General features: G+C 40.4%; 1 protein-coding gene across 1 annotated transcript in view; it reads right to left on the reverse strand.

Annotated features, from left to right (window-relative positions):
- Positions 1-2,699: 2,699 nt before the first annotated feature.
- Positions 2,700-20,000, reverse strand: part of itpr3 (inositol 1,4,5-trisphosphate receptor, type 3) — a 148,129-nt gene continuing 130,828 nt past the window's right edge. The window contains exons 59-61 of the mRNA XM_036007833.1: positions 19,407-19,568; positions 18,759-18,893; positions 2,700-2,746 (exon numbers count right to left, since the gene is read on the reverse strand). Coding sequence (XP_035863726.1) covers positions 18,780-18,893; positions 19,407-19,568 — 276 coding nt within the window. The 3' untranslated portion in view covers positions 2,700-2,746; positions 18,759-18,779. The remainder of the gene's footprint in view (positions 2,747-18,758; positions 18,894-19,406; positions 19,569-20,000) is intronic.

The following is a 20,000-nucleotide window of genomic DNA, read 5'->3' on the forward strand; positions in this document are numbered from 1 at the left end:
TATAGTTTGTGAGGAATTTGTGTAAACACTCTGTTGTTAGCGATAGCAAAGATTCCTTATGAATAAAGATAGTGCTTTACAAGCTGCGCAATGAATGAAATGAGGGATAGTGTTTATCCCTCTGGCCCTGAGATTTAACATTGTGGTGACGTCATAGGCTTTTAAAGTCCAAGATGACGTCATCACATGTCTGGTTCTGTCCACGACTCAAAGATCTTCAGTTTCCTGTCCCAGAGGAGAGAAGACACTAGAACAATATTGACATTGAACACGCTGACATCACACAAGTTTACCTGTTTTATCATAAATCAAATCGATGAGCCAGATCCCACACAACTGTCTCACACACACACACACACACACACACACACACACACTAACACACAGACACACACTAAGGGCCCTGACACACCAGCCAGACGGGCCGACCGTCAGCAGTAAAGTCAGTCGGACTGATCAGTCGGGTCCCCGAGGTCCAAAAAATGTCTCAGAACACACTGAGGAGACGCTGACTTGAGCGTACGCTCTGCACGTGCACAAAACGTAATACGTCTCCATAGCAGCAGGCGGCGCTTCTCTGTATTGTTTCCATTAACAGTCTGATTATTTACCAGAAAATGAAAACCGGCAGCTGATTGGACGAACGCCTCACGTGGGTCTTTTTTCTCCAGAAATTCACAGCCAGACTGTCATGGCGGCTCGTTCAGAATATGATCTCATATTGGACTAAAATAGTTCACCGAAACGTGTTTCTGAAAACATTTTAAGAGAGAAATAGGCCGTGCAGTTGCTGAATCTGTCTTCATTTCAGATCAACAAAGGTCAGTTTAAAAGATTTTTGTCAGATTTTGAGCGGCTCATCCGCTCGCCATTTCCTGGCGAGTCCCGACTGCTCTCTCCAGACTGAACATGTCGGGTCGGCCAAAATGAAGGCCGACGGCTCCTCGGACGGCCGACGGCACGGGACACACGGAACAGACTCGAGTCACCGACCTCGCCAGACGGCCCAACGCCCGATTATCGGGCTGGTGTGTCTTCTCTCTAACACACACACACACACACATTTGAATTCTTTTATTTGGATCTAGCATGGGTTCTGTGTCCTGTGACAGCGTCCATAGCAACCAGTGACAGCAGAGTCACTGTGCGCATGCTCCTCTGGCGCTAGGCATTCTGGGTGATGTAGTCAATGTTTTAAGCCAGATTTGCCACATTTTGATGGTGTTGCAGGCTTCTTTGATTTCATTATTTACATTATTATTATATTATTTAAATAATATATTTACACGATATATTTGAATAATATATTGCCATTATTTGTTTGTATTTCAGGTTTATGACCTGTGGTCATTTAATTTAAAATAAACTTAAGGACAAACATGAGTCATGACATTGTGTGCTTCCTGGTAAGCCTTTTCGGATAAATGACGGAAAAATCCGAACACACACACACACACACACACACACACACACACACACACACAGACACACATACATACACATGCACAGACACACGCAGACACACACACACACACACACACACTCCAGAACAATGGGCTATAAACTTATTTTAGTTAAACAATGAGACGCCAAGGGAACCCTAAACTAATCCCTCAATCCCCCTGCTGTCACTCACTAATGCTGCACACACACACACACACACACACACACTCACACACACACACACACACACACACACACACACACACACACACACACACACAGTATATATATATATATATATATATGTATATATATGATACACACATAGAATCACTTAGTTGGTGTTAATATTTATCTCTCTTCACGTGTGATTTGTTCGAGAAGGCGTGGCCTGCTCCAATCTCCTCTCCGTCAGCTCTGCTAAACTTAATGCTGAATTGTCTATTTTACAAATGTTAGTTTGGCTTTTTGTGGCTCAGGTTTGGATGCATGTGGCTAAGAGTCGCTCATCAGGATCGGGAAATCAACTCTCCACTCTCCTGCCGACTCTGCTAATTTCCTGCTGGTCTGGATCATCTGAAGAACATTTTCAGGATGAAGCCTGACATCCAACAGGGGCGGGGCCAGTCGTTGTTAACATTAGTAGATTTGGGGCTTTGGAGAAAACCTTTCGGGCCTGGAGCCCCAGGAGCTGGCGCGTGGCTCACTCCCCTTCCTCTCTCTGTGTGTTTCCGTTCTCAAACTCCGTTCTCTTCAGGAAACAACATTGTGGACGGTGCAACAAGGCAGGTCTGCTGGTTCTTTCGTGGAATGATTGTAAAGATTTACAAAGAACTTTTGAATGTTTCTTGACAAAAAGGGTTAAGCACCTTTTTGCTTGTGATTGACTGAAGCTAAATGAGCGAGCAGCTGCTGCTGCCTGCGACAACCAACAGCTGGAGCTGCATTCCTCCGAGGCTCCACAGCAAAGCTCCGAAATCCTAATGGAAGCTCTGCACACACACACACACACACACACGCATGCACACACACACATACGCACGCATGCACACACACACACACACACACACACACAGACCGTAGGTATCACACACTATGAGATCACCTGTTCTAATGGAAACATGATGCATTATATCCTTAGGCGGTCAACTATCTGTACATAACATCAGATTACACACACTGACAGCAGGGTGAACTGAGAACAATAAAGCCTATTTATAGACACACACACACACACACACACATAAGTACAGTTGTGTGTGTGTGTGTGTGTGTGTGTGTGTGTGTGTGTGTGTGTGTGTGTGCAGTTTGTTGGTGTGTCAGAACCAAACTGAATCTGCCGATTTCTGTACAGTTTTCAACGGTGATCCAGTGGGTGTAAGATGTAGTGAACGAAACAGTTAGGCCGGTTACACACTGGATGCGACGCGCGAGCGTGGCATTTCTGTTGCGTCTCAGAAGCGTGGCGGCTGCGTGGATTTTTCTGTGTCCTACACACCAGAAGCGTGTGTGACGCGGCGCTCCTCCTGCTGCTGCTGCTGCTGCTGCTGCTGCTGCTGCTGCTGCTGCTGCTGCTGCTGCTGCTGCTGCTCCTCCTGCTGCTGCTGCTGCTGCTGCTGCTGCTGCTGCTGCTGCTGCTGCTGCTGCTGCTGCTGCTGCTGCTGCTGCTCCTCCTGCAGCTGCTCCTCCTGCTGCTGCTGCTCCTGCTGCTGCTGCTGCTGCTGCTGCTAGGTACAGGGAGGGCTGATCTCGGGACATAGCGCCGACACATTCAAACTCTGAAAACTGGGAAAGTGGGCTGTCTGTTTATAACAACTTTTTGTAGCTGGACTGTCACTCAGAACACACACTACGTTGTTATTGTAGCCTATTCTACCTTTTATATATAGGCGTGTTCGACGTATGGGGAGAGTTGTTAAACTTAAAATAAATATATAGCCTACTGATTTGATTAAAGTAAGACAACGTCGGCAGTATTGACTGCAAAATATGTTACAGAATATTTCGTTCTGTATGACAGGTGCTATATTTGAAAATCTTTTCTCTGAAGTTTTTTATTACATTTATATCTACACTGATGTCAAAACATCGAGACTTTCAAACATCAAGATGTCATTTATTAATATGCATTCGTGTCTAAATGACATATAAACATATTTTCCTATTCTATTTTGCCTGGAAACGCTTCCAACACGCTCGCGTCTCGCATGAAAAATAGGCGTCGGTTCTATTTTCTAGCACGCGCGTCTCGCGCAGGCAGTGTGTAAGCTCTGACCTGTTAACATGGGAGCCGAAATATAAACGGACACGCCACGCGGCTGAAACGCTCGCGAGACGCTTCCAGTGTGTAACCGGCATTAATATGACTTTATGACTTTTTTCGACATACTATATTATGTCTTTTTTTTAAGATTATTTTTTTGGCCATTTTTAGGCCTTTATTCGACAGGACAGTTGAAGACATGAAAGGGAAGAGAGACAGAGGGGGGGAATAACTTGCAGCAAAGGGCCACAGGTCAGAGTTGAACCCTGGCCCGCTGAGTCGAGGAGTAAACCTCTATATATGGGCGCACGCTCTACCAACTGAGCTACCCAGGCGCCCAACTTTTTATGACTTTTTTAATGAAAAGTTTGGGCACCCCTGACAATTTTCATGATTTTCATTTATAAATAATTGGGTGTTTGGATCAGCAATTTCATTTTTATCTATCAAATAACTGATGGACACAGTACTATTTCAGTAGTGAAATGAGGTTTATTGGATTAACAGAAAATGTGCAATATGCATCAAAACATAAATGCCCAAGTAGATTTTGAGCAGTGTTTTGGGTCATTGTCTTGTTGAAATATCCAGCCCCGGTGTAACTTCAACTTTGTGACTGATTCTTCAACATTGAGTGGAATCCATGCGACCTTCAACTTTAACACTGGCCACACAGTCCCACAGCATGATGGAACTTCCACCAGATTTCCAGCCTAAACTTTTTCATACGACTGTTTGACTTTTTATGACTTTTTTCGACATACTATACTATGACTTTTTATGACTTCAACTTACTATACAGTGACTTTTTATGACATTTTCAACATATTATACTATGATTTTTTATGACTTTTTATGACTTTTTGACATTTTCAACATACTATACTATGACTTTTTAGAACTTTTTTCAACATACTCTAATATGACTTTTTATGAATTTGACATTTTTGACATACTATACTATGATTTTTTTATGATTTTTTTATGACTTTTTTTTGACATATTGACATACTATACTATGACTTTTCTTGACATTTTTTCAACATACTATACTATAACTGTTTTCGACATTTTTCAACATACTATACTGTGACTTTTATGACATTTTCGACATACTATTCTATGATTTTTTATGATTTTTTTTGACATACTGTAATATGACTTTTTTGACTCATTTACAATGAAATGATGCTGTTGCAAAATAATACAACCAACATTAAAGCATGAAGAACTCGAAAAATGTTTCGACATGCTACACTGCTACAATGTTAGAACTGTTTTCAACATACTATACTATGACTTTCTAGTACTTTTATCGACATACTGTAATATGACTTTTTATGACATTTTTCGACATACTATACTATTAATTTTTTGTGACTTTTTTCAACTTACTATACTATTACTTTTTATGACATTTTCGACAGATTATACTATGATTTTTTTATGACTTTTTTCGACATTCTGTAATAGGACTTTTTATGACTTTTTTTGACATTTTTCAACATGCTATACTATGATTTTTTACGACTTTTTTCGACATACTTTAATATGACTTTACGACTTTTTGACTTTTTCGACATACTATACTGTGACTTTTTATGACATTTTTGACATACTATACTATGACTTTTTAGAACTTTTTTTGACATACTGTAAAATGACTTTTTTGACTCATTTGCAATGAAATGATGCTGTTGCAAAATAATACAACCAGCATCATTAAAGCATGAAGAACTCGAACATTTTTTTGACATGCTACACTATGACTTGTTAGAACTGTTTTCGACATACTATACTATGAAAATACTGTAATATGACTTTATGACATTTTTCGACATACTATTCTATTACTTTTATTGACTTTCTTCAATTTCCTATATTATTACTTTTTATGACTTTTTTCGATATACTATACTATGATTTTTTATGACTTTTTTCGACATGCTGTAATGACTTTTTATGACATTTTCGACATACTGTAATATGACTTTTTATGACTTTTTGAGATTTTCGACATACTATACTATGACTTTTTATTACTTTTTTCAACATACTGTAATATGACTTTTTATTACTTTTTGACATTTTTGACATACTATACTATGACTTTTTAGAACTTTTTTCGACATACTGTAAAATGACTTTTATGACTCATTTGCAATGAAATGATGCTGTTGCAAAATAATACAACCAGCATCATTAAAGCATGAAGAACTCAAACATTTTTTCGACATGCTTCACTATGACTTGTTAGAACTGTTTTTGACATACTATACTATGACTTTTTGTGACTTTTTTCAACTTACTATACTATGACTTTTTATGACTTTTTTTGACATACTGTAATCTGAGTTTTTATGACTTTTTGACATTTTCGACATACTATACTATGACTTTTTAGAACTTTTTTTCGACATACTGTATTATGACTTTTATGACATTTTCGACATACTATACTATGATTTTTTATGACTTTTTTCAACATACTGTAATATGACTTTATGACTTTTTGACATTTTTGACATACTATACTATGACTTCTTTCGACATTTTTCAGCATACTATACTATGATTTTTTTATGACTTTTGACATACTGTAATCTGACTTTTTATGACTTTTTGACATTTTTGACATACTATACTATGACTTTTTAGAACCTTTTTTCGACATACTGTAATATGACTTTTTTTGACTCATTTGCAATGAAATGATGCTGTTGCAAAATAATACAACCAGCATCATTAAAGCATGAAGAACTTGAACATTTTTTGATTATGCTACACTATGACTTGTTAGAACTATTTTCGACATACTATACTATGACTTTTTGTGACTTTTTTCAACTTACGAGTTATGAGTTTTTAGGACTTTTTTCAACATACTGTAATATGACTTTAGGACTATTTTCGACATACTATACTGTGACTTTTTATGACATTTTCGACATACTATGATTTTTTATGACTTTTTTCGACATGCTGTAATGACTTTTTATGACTTCTTGAGATTTTCGACATACTATACTATGACTTTTTAGAACTTTTTTCGAAATACTCTAATATGACTTTTTATGAGTCTTTTTCGACATACTATACTATGACTTTTTATGACATACTGTATTATGACTTTTATGACATTTTCGACATACTATACTATGACTTCTTTCGATATTTTTCAACATACTACACTATGACTTTTTTTATGCCTTTTTTTGACATACTGTAATCTGAGTTTTTATGACTTTTTGACATTTTCGACATACTATACTATGATTTTTTTTGACTCATTTGCAATGAAATGATGCTGTTGCAAAGTAATACAACCAGCATCATTAAAGCATGAAGAACTCAAACATTTTTTCATCATGCTACACGATGACTTGTTAGAACTATTTTCGACATACTATACTATGAGTTTTTGTGACTTTTTTCAACTTACTATTCTATTACTTTTTATGACTTCTTGACATTTTTGACATACTATACTATGACTTTTTATGACTTTTTTTCTTCTTACTATACTATGACTTTTTTCGAGATTTTTCAACATACTGTAATATAACTTTTTGACATTTGACATTTTCGACATACTATACTATGACTTTTAGTGACTTTTTTCAACTTACTATACTATGATTTTTAATGACTTTTTTCGACATACTATACTATGACTTTTTATAACTTTTTTCGACATACTGTAATATGACTTTTTGACATTTTTGACTACTATACTATGACTTTTTTTGACATTTTTCAACATACTATACTATAACTTTTTATGACTTTTTTCGACATACTGTAAAATGACTTTTATGACTTTTTGACATTTTCAACATATTATACTATGACTTTTTAGAACTTTTTTGTAGTAGAATGTAGTGACTATTTTGTCCTGAGTTTGTTCTTTGTCACCTTGGTGTTGACTGGGGAAATCTTTGACGCTTGTTTTATTCCAATAAACCCAAGAAAAACATCCAAGAGAGTATTGTTGCATCAGTAGATGGTCTTTTATTCCAACATGAAAAATAGTACGGATCCTTTATCTTATAAATAAATTAAAAAGCAGACTGGATATTTTTAACTAAAGGAGCAGCGGTTCCTGTAGCAAGGTCAAAAAGCTGTGCGCTCCCAGTCAGCCACACCTCCACCCCGTCACCTTCCTATTTAATACCTTCTGACCTGTAGAGGGCACAACTTAAGAAGAATAGGCAAAACATCATTATAATAAATTCAAACAAAATAAATCGTTAAAGAATGGCTACTACACTGTATTATGACTTTTTATTACATTTTCGACATACTATACTATGACTTTTTTCGACATACTGTAGTATGACTTTTTATGACTTTTCGACATTTCTCAACATACGATACTATGACTTTTTATGACTTTTTTGACATACTATACTGTGACGTTTTATGACATTTTTGACATTTTTGACATACTATACTATGACTTTTTAGAACTGTTTTCGACATACTATACTATGAGTTTTTAGGACTTTTTTCAAAATACTATACTATTACTTTTTAGGACTTTTTTCGACATACTATACTATGACTTTTTATGACTTTTTTCGACATACTATACTGTGACTTTTTGTGACTTTTTTCAACTTACTATTCTATTACTTTTTAGGACTTTTCGACATTTTCGACATACTATACTATGACTTTTTATGACTTTTTTGACATACTGTAAAATGACTTTTTATGACTTTTTATGACTTTTTATGACTTCTTGACATTTTTGACATACTATACTATGACTTTTTTCGACATTTTTCAACATACTATACTGTGACTTTTTATGACTTTTTTCGACATACTGTAATATAACTTTTTGACATTTTCGACATTTTCGACATATTATACTATGACTTTTAGTGACTTTTTTCAACTTACTATACTATGACTTTTTATGACTTTTTGACATTTTCGACATACTATAGTATAACTTTTTTCGACATTTTTCAACATGCTATACTATAACTTTTTATGACTTTTTTGACATACTATACTATGACTTTTATGACATTTTCGACATACTGTAATATGACTTTTTATGACATTTTCGACATACTGTAATATGACTTTTTATGACATTTTCGACATACTATACTATGACTTTTATGACATTTTCGACATACTATACTATGACTTTTCGACATTTTTCGACATACTATATATGACTTTTTTGACTCATTTGCAATGAAATGATGCTGTTGCAAAATAATACAACCAGCATCATTAAAGCATGAAGAACTCAAACATTTTTTCATCATGCTACACGATGACTTTTTATGACTTTTCTTCGACATACTATACTATGACTTTTTGACTTTTTTGACATACTTTACTATGACTTTTTATGACTTTTTGACTTTTTTGACATACTATACTATGACTTTTTATGACTTTTTTTGACGTACTATACTATGACTTTTTTCAACATACTATACTACGAATTTTTTTACAGAGTCGAGCCAGTGTGAGTGGGAGAGTGCTTCAGTGGAAGCCAGAGTCAAGCCAGTGGGCCAGAGATCCAGCGTGTACCAGATGGCTATGTGGAAGTCGCATGTTAGTGCTTCGTTGTGCGTTGTTAAACGTTGTTGTTGTGTGAACCAGTGTTGTTTTATCTTGTTTGTATTTAGCTTTACAATATAATTAACTAATTTATGCTTGAACTGTTTTCGCCTTTTCCTTGGTTTTTCCCCGGGTGTATTTAATTGTTAAGGAGCTTGCACACTGCTCCAACAAACGGCAACAAACTCCAACAGTTGGGTCAGTGTGGGCTGGCCGTCTGTTTTTGTTGGATGGAGTTGGTAGAGTTTGACATGTCCAGTCTGGTCTGGTGGAGTTGGTAGAGGTTGACATGTCCAGTCTGGTCTGATCGAGTTGGTAGAGGTTGACATGTCCAGTCTGGTCTGGTGGAGTTGGTAGAGGTTGACATGTCCAGTCTGGTCTGGTGGAGTTGGTAGAGGTTGACATGTCCAGTCTGGTCTGATGGAGTTGGTAGAGGTTGACATGTCCAGTCTGGTCTGGTGGAACGAATTCCGAAATTCGAATATAATTCGAATATTAAAAAAATCAATACTATTCGAATGCTAAAATTACTATTCGAATATTCCATCCATCCATCCATCTTCGCCCGCTTATCCGGTCTCGGGTCGCGGGGGTAGCAGCTCCAGCAGAGGACCCCAAACTTCCCTTTCCCGAGCCACATTAACCAGCTCTGACTGGGGGATCCCGAGGCGTTCCCAGGCCAGGTTGGAGATATAATCCCTCCACCTAGTCCTGGGTCTTCCCCGAGGCCTCCTCCTAGCTGGATGTGCCTGGAACACCTCCCTAGGGAGGCGCCCAGGGGGCATCCTTACCAGATGCCCGAACCACCTCAACTGGCTCCTTTCGACGTGAAGGAGCAGCGGCTCTACTCCGAACTCCTCACGGATGACTGAGCTTCTCACCCTATCTCTAAGGGAGACGCCAGCCCCCCTCCTGAGGAAACCCATTTCGGCCGCTTGTACCCTGGATCTCGTTCTTTCGGTCATGACCCAGCCTTCATGACCATAGGTGAGGGTAGGAACGAAAACTGACCGGTAGATCGAGAGCTTTGCCTTCTGGCTCAGCTCTCTTTTCGTCACAACGGTGCGATAAATTGAATGTAATACCGCACCCGCTGCGCCGATTCTCCGACCAATCTCCCGCTCCATTGTCCCCTCACTCGCGAACAAGACTCCAAGGTACTTGAACTCCTTCACTTGGGGTAAGGACTCATTCCTTACCTGGAGAAGGCACTCCATCGGTTTCCTGCTGAGAACCATGGCCTCAGATTTAGAGGTGCTGATCCTCATCCCAGCCGCTTCACACTCGGCTGCGAACCGATCCAGTGAGTGCTGAAGGTCACAGGCCGATGATGCCATCAGGACCACATCATCTGCAAAAAGCAGCGATGAGATCCCCAGCCCACCGAACTGCAACCCCTCTCCACCCCGACTACGCCTCGATATCCTGTCCATAAATACTACAAACAGGATTGGTGACAAAGCGCATCCCTGGCGGAGGCCAACTCTCACCTGAAACGAGTCTGACTTACTGCAGAGAACCCGGACACAGCTCTCGCTTTGGTCGTACAGAGATTGGATGGCCCTGAGAAGGGACCCCCTCACCCCATACTCCCGCAGCACCTCCCACAGTATCTCCCGGGGGACCCAGTCATACGCCTTCTCCAGATCCACAAAGCACATGTAGACCGGTTGGGCATACTCCCAGGCTCCCTCCAGGATCCTTGCGAGAGTAAAGATCTGGTCCGTTGTTCCACGACCAGGACGGAATCCACATTGTTCCTCTTCAACCTGAGGTTCGACTATCGACCGAACCCTCCTTTCCAGCACCTTGGAGAAGACTTTACCAGGGAGGCTGAGAAGTGTGATACCCCTATAATTGGCACACACCCTCTGGTCCCCCTTTTTGAAAAGGGGAACCACCACCCCGGTCTGCCACTCCTTAGGCACCGTCCCAGACTTCCACACAATGTTGAAGAGGCGTGTCAACCAAGACAACCCCTCCACACCCAGAGCTTTAAGCATTTCTGGACGGATCTCATCAATCCCTGGGGCTTTGCCACTGTGGAGTTGTTTAACTACCTCAGCAACTTCCACCAGGGAAATTGACGACAATCCCCCATCATCCTCCAGCTCTGCCTCTACATAGAGGGCGTATTAGTCGGATTTAGGAGTTCCTCAAAGTGCTCCTTCCACCGCCCTATTACCTCCTCAGTTGAGGTCAACAGCGTCCCATCCTTACTGTACACAGCTTGGATGGTTCCCCGCTTCCCCCTCTTGAGGTGGCGAACGGTTTTCCAGAAGCACCTTGGTGCCGACCGAAAGTCTTTCTCCATGTCTTCTCCGAACCTCTCCCACACCCGCTGCTTTGCCTCTTTCACGGCAGAGGCTGCAGCCCTTCGGGCCCTTCGGTACCTTGCAACTGCCTCCGGAGTCCTCTGGGATAACATATCCCGGAAAGACTCCTTCTTCAGTCGGACGGCTTCCCTGACCACCGGTGTCCACCACGGTGTTCGTGGGTTACCGCCCCTTGAGGCACCTAAGACCCTAAGACCACAGCTCCTCGCCGCAGCTTCAGCAATGGAAACTTTGAACATTGTCCACTCGGGTTCAATGCCCCCAGCCTCCACAGGGATGCACGAAAAGCTCCGCCGGAGGTGTGAGTTGAAAGTCTGTCGGACAGGGGCCTCCTCCAGACGTTCCCAGTTCACCCGCACTACCCGTTTGGGCTTACCAGCTCTGTCCAGAGTCTTCCCCCACCCCCTGACCCAACTCACCACCAGATGGTGATCGGTTGACAACTCTGCCCCTCTCTTCACCCGAGTGTCCAAAACATACGGCCTCAGATCAGATGAAACGATTATAAAATCGATCATTGACCTTTGGCCTAGGGTGCTCTGGTACCAAGTACACTTATGAGCATCCCTATGTTCGAACATGGTGTTTGTTATAGACAATCCATGACTAGCACAGAAGTCCAACAACAAACAACCACTCTGGTTTAGATCAGGGAGGCCGTTCCTCCCAATCACGCCTCTCCATGTGTCTCCATCATTGCCCACGTGCGCATTGAAGTCCCCCAGCAGAACTATGGAGTCCCCCACTGGAGCCCCATACAGGACTCCACTCAAGGTCTCCAAGAAGGCCGAATACTCCGAACTCTTGTTTGGTGCATACGCACAAACAACAGTCAGAGTTTTCCCCCCCACAATCCGCAGGCGTAGGGAGGCGACCCTCTCGTCCACCGGGGTAAACTCCAACGTAGCGGAGCTCAGCCGGGGGCTTGTGAGTATCCCCACACCTGCCCGGTGCCTCACACCCTGGGCAACTCCGGAGAAGAAAAGAGTCCAACCCCTATCCAGGAGTATGGTTCCAGAACCGAGACTGTGCGTAGAGGTAAGCCCCACCAGATCCAACTGGTAGCGCTCCACCTCCCGCACCAGTTCCGGCTCCTTCCCCCACAGAGAGGTGACGTTCCACGTCCCCAGAGCCAGCGTCTGCTGCCCGGGTCTGATCCGTCGAGGCCCCTGACCTTCACTGCCACCCATGTGGCAGCGCACCCGACCCCAGCGGTTCCTCCCACAGGTGGTGGGCCCATGGGATGGAGAGATGGATGCCACGTAGCTTTTTCGGGCTGTCCATTTATGGCTGTCCATAAGCCTGTGTAATATCGTAAATATTAATAACAGGATGAATTTGAGCATTTAATATTCGAATATTATTCGAATATTAAATAAAATAACAAATGGAATTCGAATAGTATTATAAAGGAAGATTGACAGCCCTAGTCCAGTCTGGTCTGGTGGAGTTGTAGAATGTAAGGCCAATGTCGCCCATTAGTGTCCTCTACTCCTAGACACCATAGAGCCATTAAACCATACTATGACTTTTTATGATTTTTTTCGACATACTATACTATGACTTCTTATGACTTTTTGACATACTATCAGAGATGGGAAGTAACGAAGTACAAATACTTCGTTACTGTACTCAAGTAGATTTTTCAGATATTTTTACTTTACTATATTTTTTTGTGGCGACTTTTTACTTTTACTCCTTACATTTTAACATGAATATCGGTACTTTCTACTCCTTACATTTTACAAAATTGGCTCGTTACTTTAGTTTTGTACAAGAGGTAGTCATGTCGGAGAATAGCACAGACACGCGCCTCACCGCGAGCGGGCGCGCGCAACACACGGAGCAAAAAGAAAAAGAGACTAGTTGTCCGGAGGATAATCAGTTGAGATCGTGTGTGTGCGTCCTTAAGAACTGTAAGTCGTATAACTTATGTTGTCAGTTCATTTAAGCCTGTTGTTGTATTGGTCTATAGTTCTTGCAAATTTAAAGTAAGTTAGCTAGTGATTTTGTTGTTTGTGTTCTTCGCCTGTTACCTAGGTTGCACGTTGCTTGATCTTAATAAAGCATCAGAAGAGAGAAGTTGTCTCCATCCGTGTTTTAACAGACACACCTGGGGCGAAGTTGGAAACCAGAATCAGCTTTAAATACAGTCCAAATGTAGTCCTTACTAACACGTTTCAAATAATTTCAATGGAGTTACCGTATTTTTCGCGTCATCAATACCACATTCAATCTAATTGGATGGGAATATACTGTAGTACTCGACAGATTCGGCGGCATTCTGCATTCATTCGCGGCAAATCATTGCGGCTTGATGGTGGTAACGTTAGCACATAGTAGTATGGATGGCAACATGATTGAAAATGAAGAAATCAGCAGACAAGCAGCAAGACATCCTTGGCCTTATCTGAGAGAGATGTTTGAGATAGTAGGCATTCTGGCCAATGTGCTGCGCAACTCTTAAAGTATGGGGAACTTCTTAATTAATGTCTGTTTAGTAATTCATATTTTATCCTTTATTTTCTTTCCAGAAGCCATATTTGAGCACACACACATACATGTAGATTCCTTTAAATGTTAAGGGGAAGATTAAAAAAAGAGAAACTGGATCTGTGAATTCTCACAGAATCACAACTAAATTCATAAATAGCTACTCAGTCAGAATCTTATTAACCTGGAGTCCCAGTCTCTGTCACAATAATCATATATGTCATGTTTTAGGCATATTGGCAGACATCCATTTAAAATGTAGGCAATGGCATATAAAGAGCCTTTCTCCATGTCCACTGACGTTTCTCAGCTTGACCTCTAGTAACATTTGTGTGGTCCAGGTAGCTTTGCATAAAATATGGTTGTCATTCGCAAAGCTACTTTTACTTTTATACTTTAAGTAAATTTCCAAGCCTGTACTTTGTTACTTTTACTTGAGTGAATAAGTTAAATCAGTACTTCTACTTTTACCAGAGTATTTTTAACACAAGTATCTGTACTTCTACTTGAGTACGGGAAGTGAGTACTTTTGCCATCTCTGCATACTATACTATGACTTTTTATGACTTTTCGACATACCATACTATGACTTTTTATTTCTTTTTTCGACATACTATACTATGACTTTTTATTTCTTTTTTCGACATACTATACTATGACTTTTTATTTCTTTTTTCGACATACTACACTATGACTTTTTATTTCTTTTTTCGACATACTATACTATGACTTTTTATGGCTTTTTTTCAACATTATAATATTACTTTTTATGACTTTTTTCAACATACTATACTATGACGACTGCAGGTCAGTGTTTATTTTGTCGTGGTATAGTATAACCAGCTAACGCTAATCTGCATTTTTACCTTTTAAATAGAAACCAAAACAAACAACACTGCAGAAAACATGCATTTTGTTCTTCATAGTAAATATTTTATTGTTTTGAAGATGTGTGGTCTTCATTATACCGTCCTCTCCCCCCCCCACCCCACACGTCTGTTCTCACTGAAGAATAAAAGTCAAATGTTCTTTTCTGTTCACAAACTTGCAGTTCTACTAAAAGCAGCTCACTTAAAAAAAATCCAGTGTCTGTACTGAGCTAGTTACAGTGTTAAAAACAACCATAAATATATCACCATTAAACCATAATAATAATAATAATATATCACTTAAAAACTACAATATCCCAGATTTACAATAAAAACACTCAACTAGATTTAACTCACTTTACGTTCAAACAAAGAAAACGTTGCATGTCAATCTTTGTTTATATTTCCCTAAAACGACTAAAGTGAGTTGATGCCTGATTATTCTCCTAGCAGACACACATACAGTACATGTGCACAATTTAGCATTTTCTTATGACACTGAGAAGCTCATAGTCCTCCAACCAGGAAGTCTGTGATCCTTTGATTCTCTCTGCAGAACGGTTTTTAAACCATACGGTTCTCCATTTGGGTAGAAAATCTTTTGCAAATGTATAGAGAGCCAACGTCACGCCCTGCTACTTCCGGCCAATGGGACCTAGGTATCTTTTGGAAAAATATGAACAAGAGTCAATGGAGAGATAATTATTATTTTTTTTATCCCATTTGAATTGAGCTATGGATTACAAATATGATGTTCGTCAATTTAAAAGATAATTTTTCAACCGAAGAAAGTCTCAGTTTATTGTCAAGTATAAGACTGTGAAAATACGTCATTAGAAAGACTTCACACTTCAAAGTCGCATGGATGACGTCTCACTGTAACGTCACTGTAATGAGCAGATGATCTCGCTCGTTCTTTTGCTTATCTGCTGAAAACACTTGACTGGATAAAACACATCAGGTGAGATAACATTACATGTGTTGTGGAACAGAGCTAAGCTAGCTAGCGAGTGAGCAAGTTGAGCATCAAGCTAGGTGACGTAAATTGTGTGAGACGAGAGATGTAGTTCACTGAGCGGTTTCACACAAAACTAAGTGGTCATATGTGGTCAACTGATGAACATCATATGTGTAATCCATGGCTCAATTCAAACGGGATGAAAAAATAATTTGCCTCTCCCCATTCACTACCGTTCATATTTTTTCCGAATTAAGGTTCCATGAGGTCCATCGGAAGGGGCGTGACTTCGGCTGTCTGTTTGTTCCGAACCATAAAATACACCAGTTAATATGTAATAATAAATTGTTTTAACCCTTGTGTTGTCTTCGGGTCAAATTTGACCCGTTTTCAAAATGTTTATATCAGAAATATGAGTTTCTTGTTAATTACCTAATTTTTAATTACCCAAAAATAACACGGATGATTCCATGCAACGCGCTTCACAAGTACAACTAATGATCGGATCTCGACTCTGAAACGATGTTTTAGTCAATTTTTTAGCAAAAATTGAAATATTTCGAAACACTATCCTGACTGAAAGTTGACATATACCAGTCTGTGATGATCCTTCCTTTAATATTAGTCTAAATAATTCATAATTTTTTTTAACTCAATGATTAGGTATAATTTCTTATAAATGAGGTTTATTGACCATGAATTCCAAAAATAAGTGTAAAACTAATAATAAGTTGGTGTTAGTGATGTTTATACGTGGTAGTGAAAAGAAGTCTAAAACGTGAAAAAAACATTCAAAAACATTGAAAAAAACGCCAAAAGTGATTAAAAAAAACCCGTCAGAAAAAGTGTTGATTTTCAAGTTTTGGCGCCGGAGGACGACAGGTGCATGGTCCAATGGAAGACAACACAAGGGTTAATATCATACGAAATTGTTGATTTTCAAAGAATTTCCTTTTAAAATCTGCTGTGGAGTATCACTGACTTCCAGGTTGGTTTACAAAAAAACATAATTGCTCATTATCACCACACATTGTTTAAATAAAAGCGTCTATATTGTACACACTTGGGTCTCTTGTGCTTAAAGCGTAATCCTCGCCAAAGTGCAACCTAGGGTCTTTTTGTGAATGTACCCGAGTCAAACTTTAGTTTAAAAGCATATTTAGGACGGAATCCCCACTTTTAAGATTTACCGTATTCTCGTTTTTCGGTCAAATGGCCTTTTGAATGGGAGAGCTAGGGGCACTTTGATGCTAGCCTCAAAATAGCTATTATTAAAACACTAAGAAGGCTCGACACAACATGAGACTTTGCTCCAAGTATCACCAGGAGCTCTACACCTTAACTCCACCGGTGACCAAGATATACTATAACCAGGAGCTCTACACCTTAACTCCACCGGTGACCAAGATATACTATAACCAGGAGCTCTACACCTTAACTCCACCGGTGACCACAGGATATCCTAAATCTGTGGCTTACTTGTTTAGATATTGACTGGTTTTGACTGCCGAGGTGGTAGCAGCCGGAAACAACAAGAGCTACGGTGAGTTGTTAAAACCTTTCTTTTTAGTAAACTCTGTGAACACAAAAAATGTTCCCAATGCTTTCGTTAAGGTGTAGAGCTCCTGGTTATAGTATATCTTGGTCACCGGTGGAGTTAAGGTGTAGAGCTCCTGGTGATACTTGGAGCAAAGTCTCATGTTGTGTGGAGTTCCCCTAGCACTCCCATTCAAAAGACCATTTGACCCAAAAACGAGAATACGGTAAATCTTAAAAGTAGCACTTCCGTTCTAAATATGCTTTTAAACTAAAGTTTGACTCGGGTACATTCACAAAAAGACCCTAGGTTGCATTTTGGCGAGAATTACGCTTTAACAGCAACACATTTAAATGAACCAAACTAAACTTAGCTGAGATGCTAACATGTCTTTTATTTGTATACAGTCGAGGTGTTCACTCTGTCCATCAGGGACTGCAGATTTACTCACTCTGGATCAGCCAGACATTACAAAGTAAAAGACAGAAAATGTGCTTTAGTGTAAGGATGCACCGAATCCAGGATTGGGCTTCAGATCCGGCTGAATATTGGGCTTTTTGACGGGGTTGGGTTTCTGCCGAACTTTAGAATTTTTTCCCAGTGAACTGAACCCTACGCTTGCACTCCGCGCGCTACGCTGGTCGACGTAATGACGGCGCCGTTGATTACGGGAAGGTGTTTACGTAGGTGGAGCGTTCAATGCAGTAGGCTGTGAGAAAGTGAAAATGGAACTGGTGAGCAGAAAAAGTGTAGTTTGGCAGAACTTTCAGTTAAAAGAAGTCCAGCTACATGTTCAATCTGTAATGCTGATTAGTCTGGTGGTGGCGAGGACCCTAAACTATACACAACATCACCGCTGTTACAACATCTGGTATGAAACATCACGAGTTGTGATGAAGGAATCTACAGACAGCAGCCAAAATGCAGCAACTTCAGGTACGGCAAAGGAAGGACAGTCACTGTTTACTTCATTAATGAGTTGACTGTGTTCATGGACTGAGGATGGGACGAGGATTCAGCAGAATCTCAACCAGGGGATTCAGGATTCAGGCAAACCACAAAAATCTGGATTCGGTGCATCCCTAATTTAGTGAGATACATATCATAGCTGTCGTCTAGTGTTTTTATTTTTTATAAACATGTAAAGGATGTTCTCCTTTATATATATATATATATATATATATATATATGTATGTATGTATATCAGTCCAGCTGTATGGTTTCCAGAGGTGGACATCGTAATGACCAGTGAGTCCGTCCCTGTGTTTGATTGGTCTTCAGCAGTGCGTCTTCATGTTTTGTACATCTGGTGGTTTCCTCCCGCGGCGCTTGGAGGCAGCGATTGGCTGGCTCCTGATTGGACGTCAAATCCCATCCTCTGTCTCCTCTTCCTCTGCTCGGTCATCTAGAGGAACACAGGAAGTACAGGACGCAGGTTTGGTTTTTAACATCCCCCATCAGGCGAAGTGAGAAAAACATCCTTACTTTTGGAAACATATCGATGTCAAAGCGGCTCTAAACTGTATATCAAAATATAATATGTCAAAAAAAGTCATAGTATAGTATGTCCAGGTTTGCCTTGGACCAGCTCTTATGCTGCTATAGGTGTACTGTGTGTGTGTGTGTGTGTGTGTGTGTACTGCGTATTTACTGTGTGTACTGTGTATGTACTATGTGTATATATGTGTGTACTCTGTGTGTGTACTGTGTGTATGTGTGTGTGTGTGTGTACTGTGTATGTACTATGTGTACATATGTGTGTGTGTGTACTCTGTATGTGTACTGTGTATGCACTGTGTGTACTGTGTGTGTACTGTGTATGTACAGTGTGTACTATGTGTATATATGTAAATGTACTGTGTGTACTATATGTAAATATGTGTGTACTGTGTGTACTATATGTATATATGTGTATTACCTGCTCTTTGAGCTCGGTCAGCTGCGTGGTCAGCGTCAGCACCACCTTCATGGTCATGGCCAGTTTGTCCTGTAACATCCTCATCTCGTTCTGCTCGCCGTCGCTGTCCGTCACCACCAGAGACATCGCCTGCATCCGGGGAAACCAGTCCAGGTTGTTGTTCTGAAACACAAGACAGGTCCGAGTTTTAACCCCCCTCCCAACAATAAGTAGTACCAATGGATTCCTTAAGCCAGTGTTTCTCAAATGGTGGTACGTGTACCCCTAGGGGTACTTTGGAGGACTGCAGGGGGTACGTGTCCCTCTAGGGGTACTCTGGAGGACTGCAGGGGGTACGTGTCCCCCTATGGGTACTTTGGAGTACTGCAGGGGTACGTGTCCCCCTAGTGGTACTTTGGAGGACTGCAGGATTCATACCTGGAACCTGTCCAGTACCACCACAGTCTGATCTGCTGCCACTGAGCAGCTCCACTGGAGCAGTTGGAGGTTAAGGGCCTTGCTCAAGGGCAGTGGTGGTGATGAGGGAGGGCTAACGTGCATACACGATTTTATCCTGCTGGTCTGGGGATTGAACCGGCGACCTTCCGGTGCCAA

This window comes from Sander lucioperca, chromosome 12, assembly GCF_008315115.2.
Source record: "Sander lucioperca isolate FBNREF2018 chromosome 12, SLUC_FBN_1.2, whole genome shotgun sequence".
Classification (NCBI taxonomy): Eukaryota; Metazoa; Chordata; class Actinopteri; order Perciformes; family Percidae; genus Sander; species Sander lucioperca.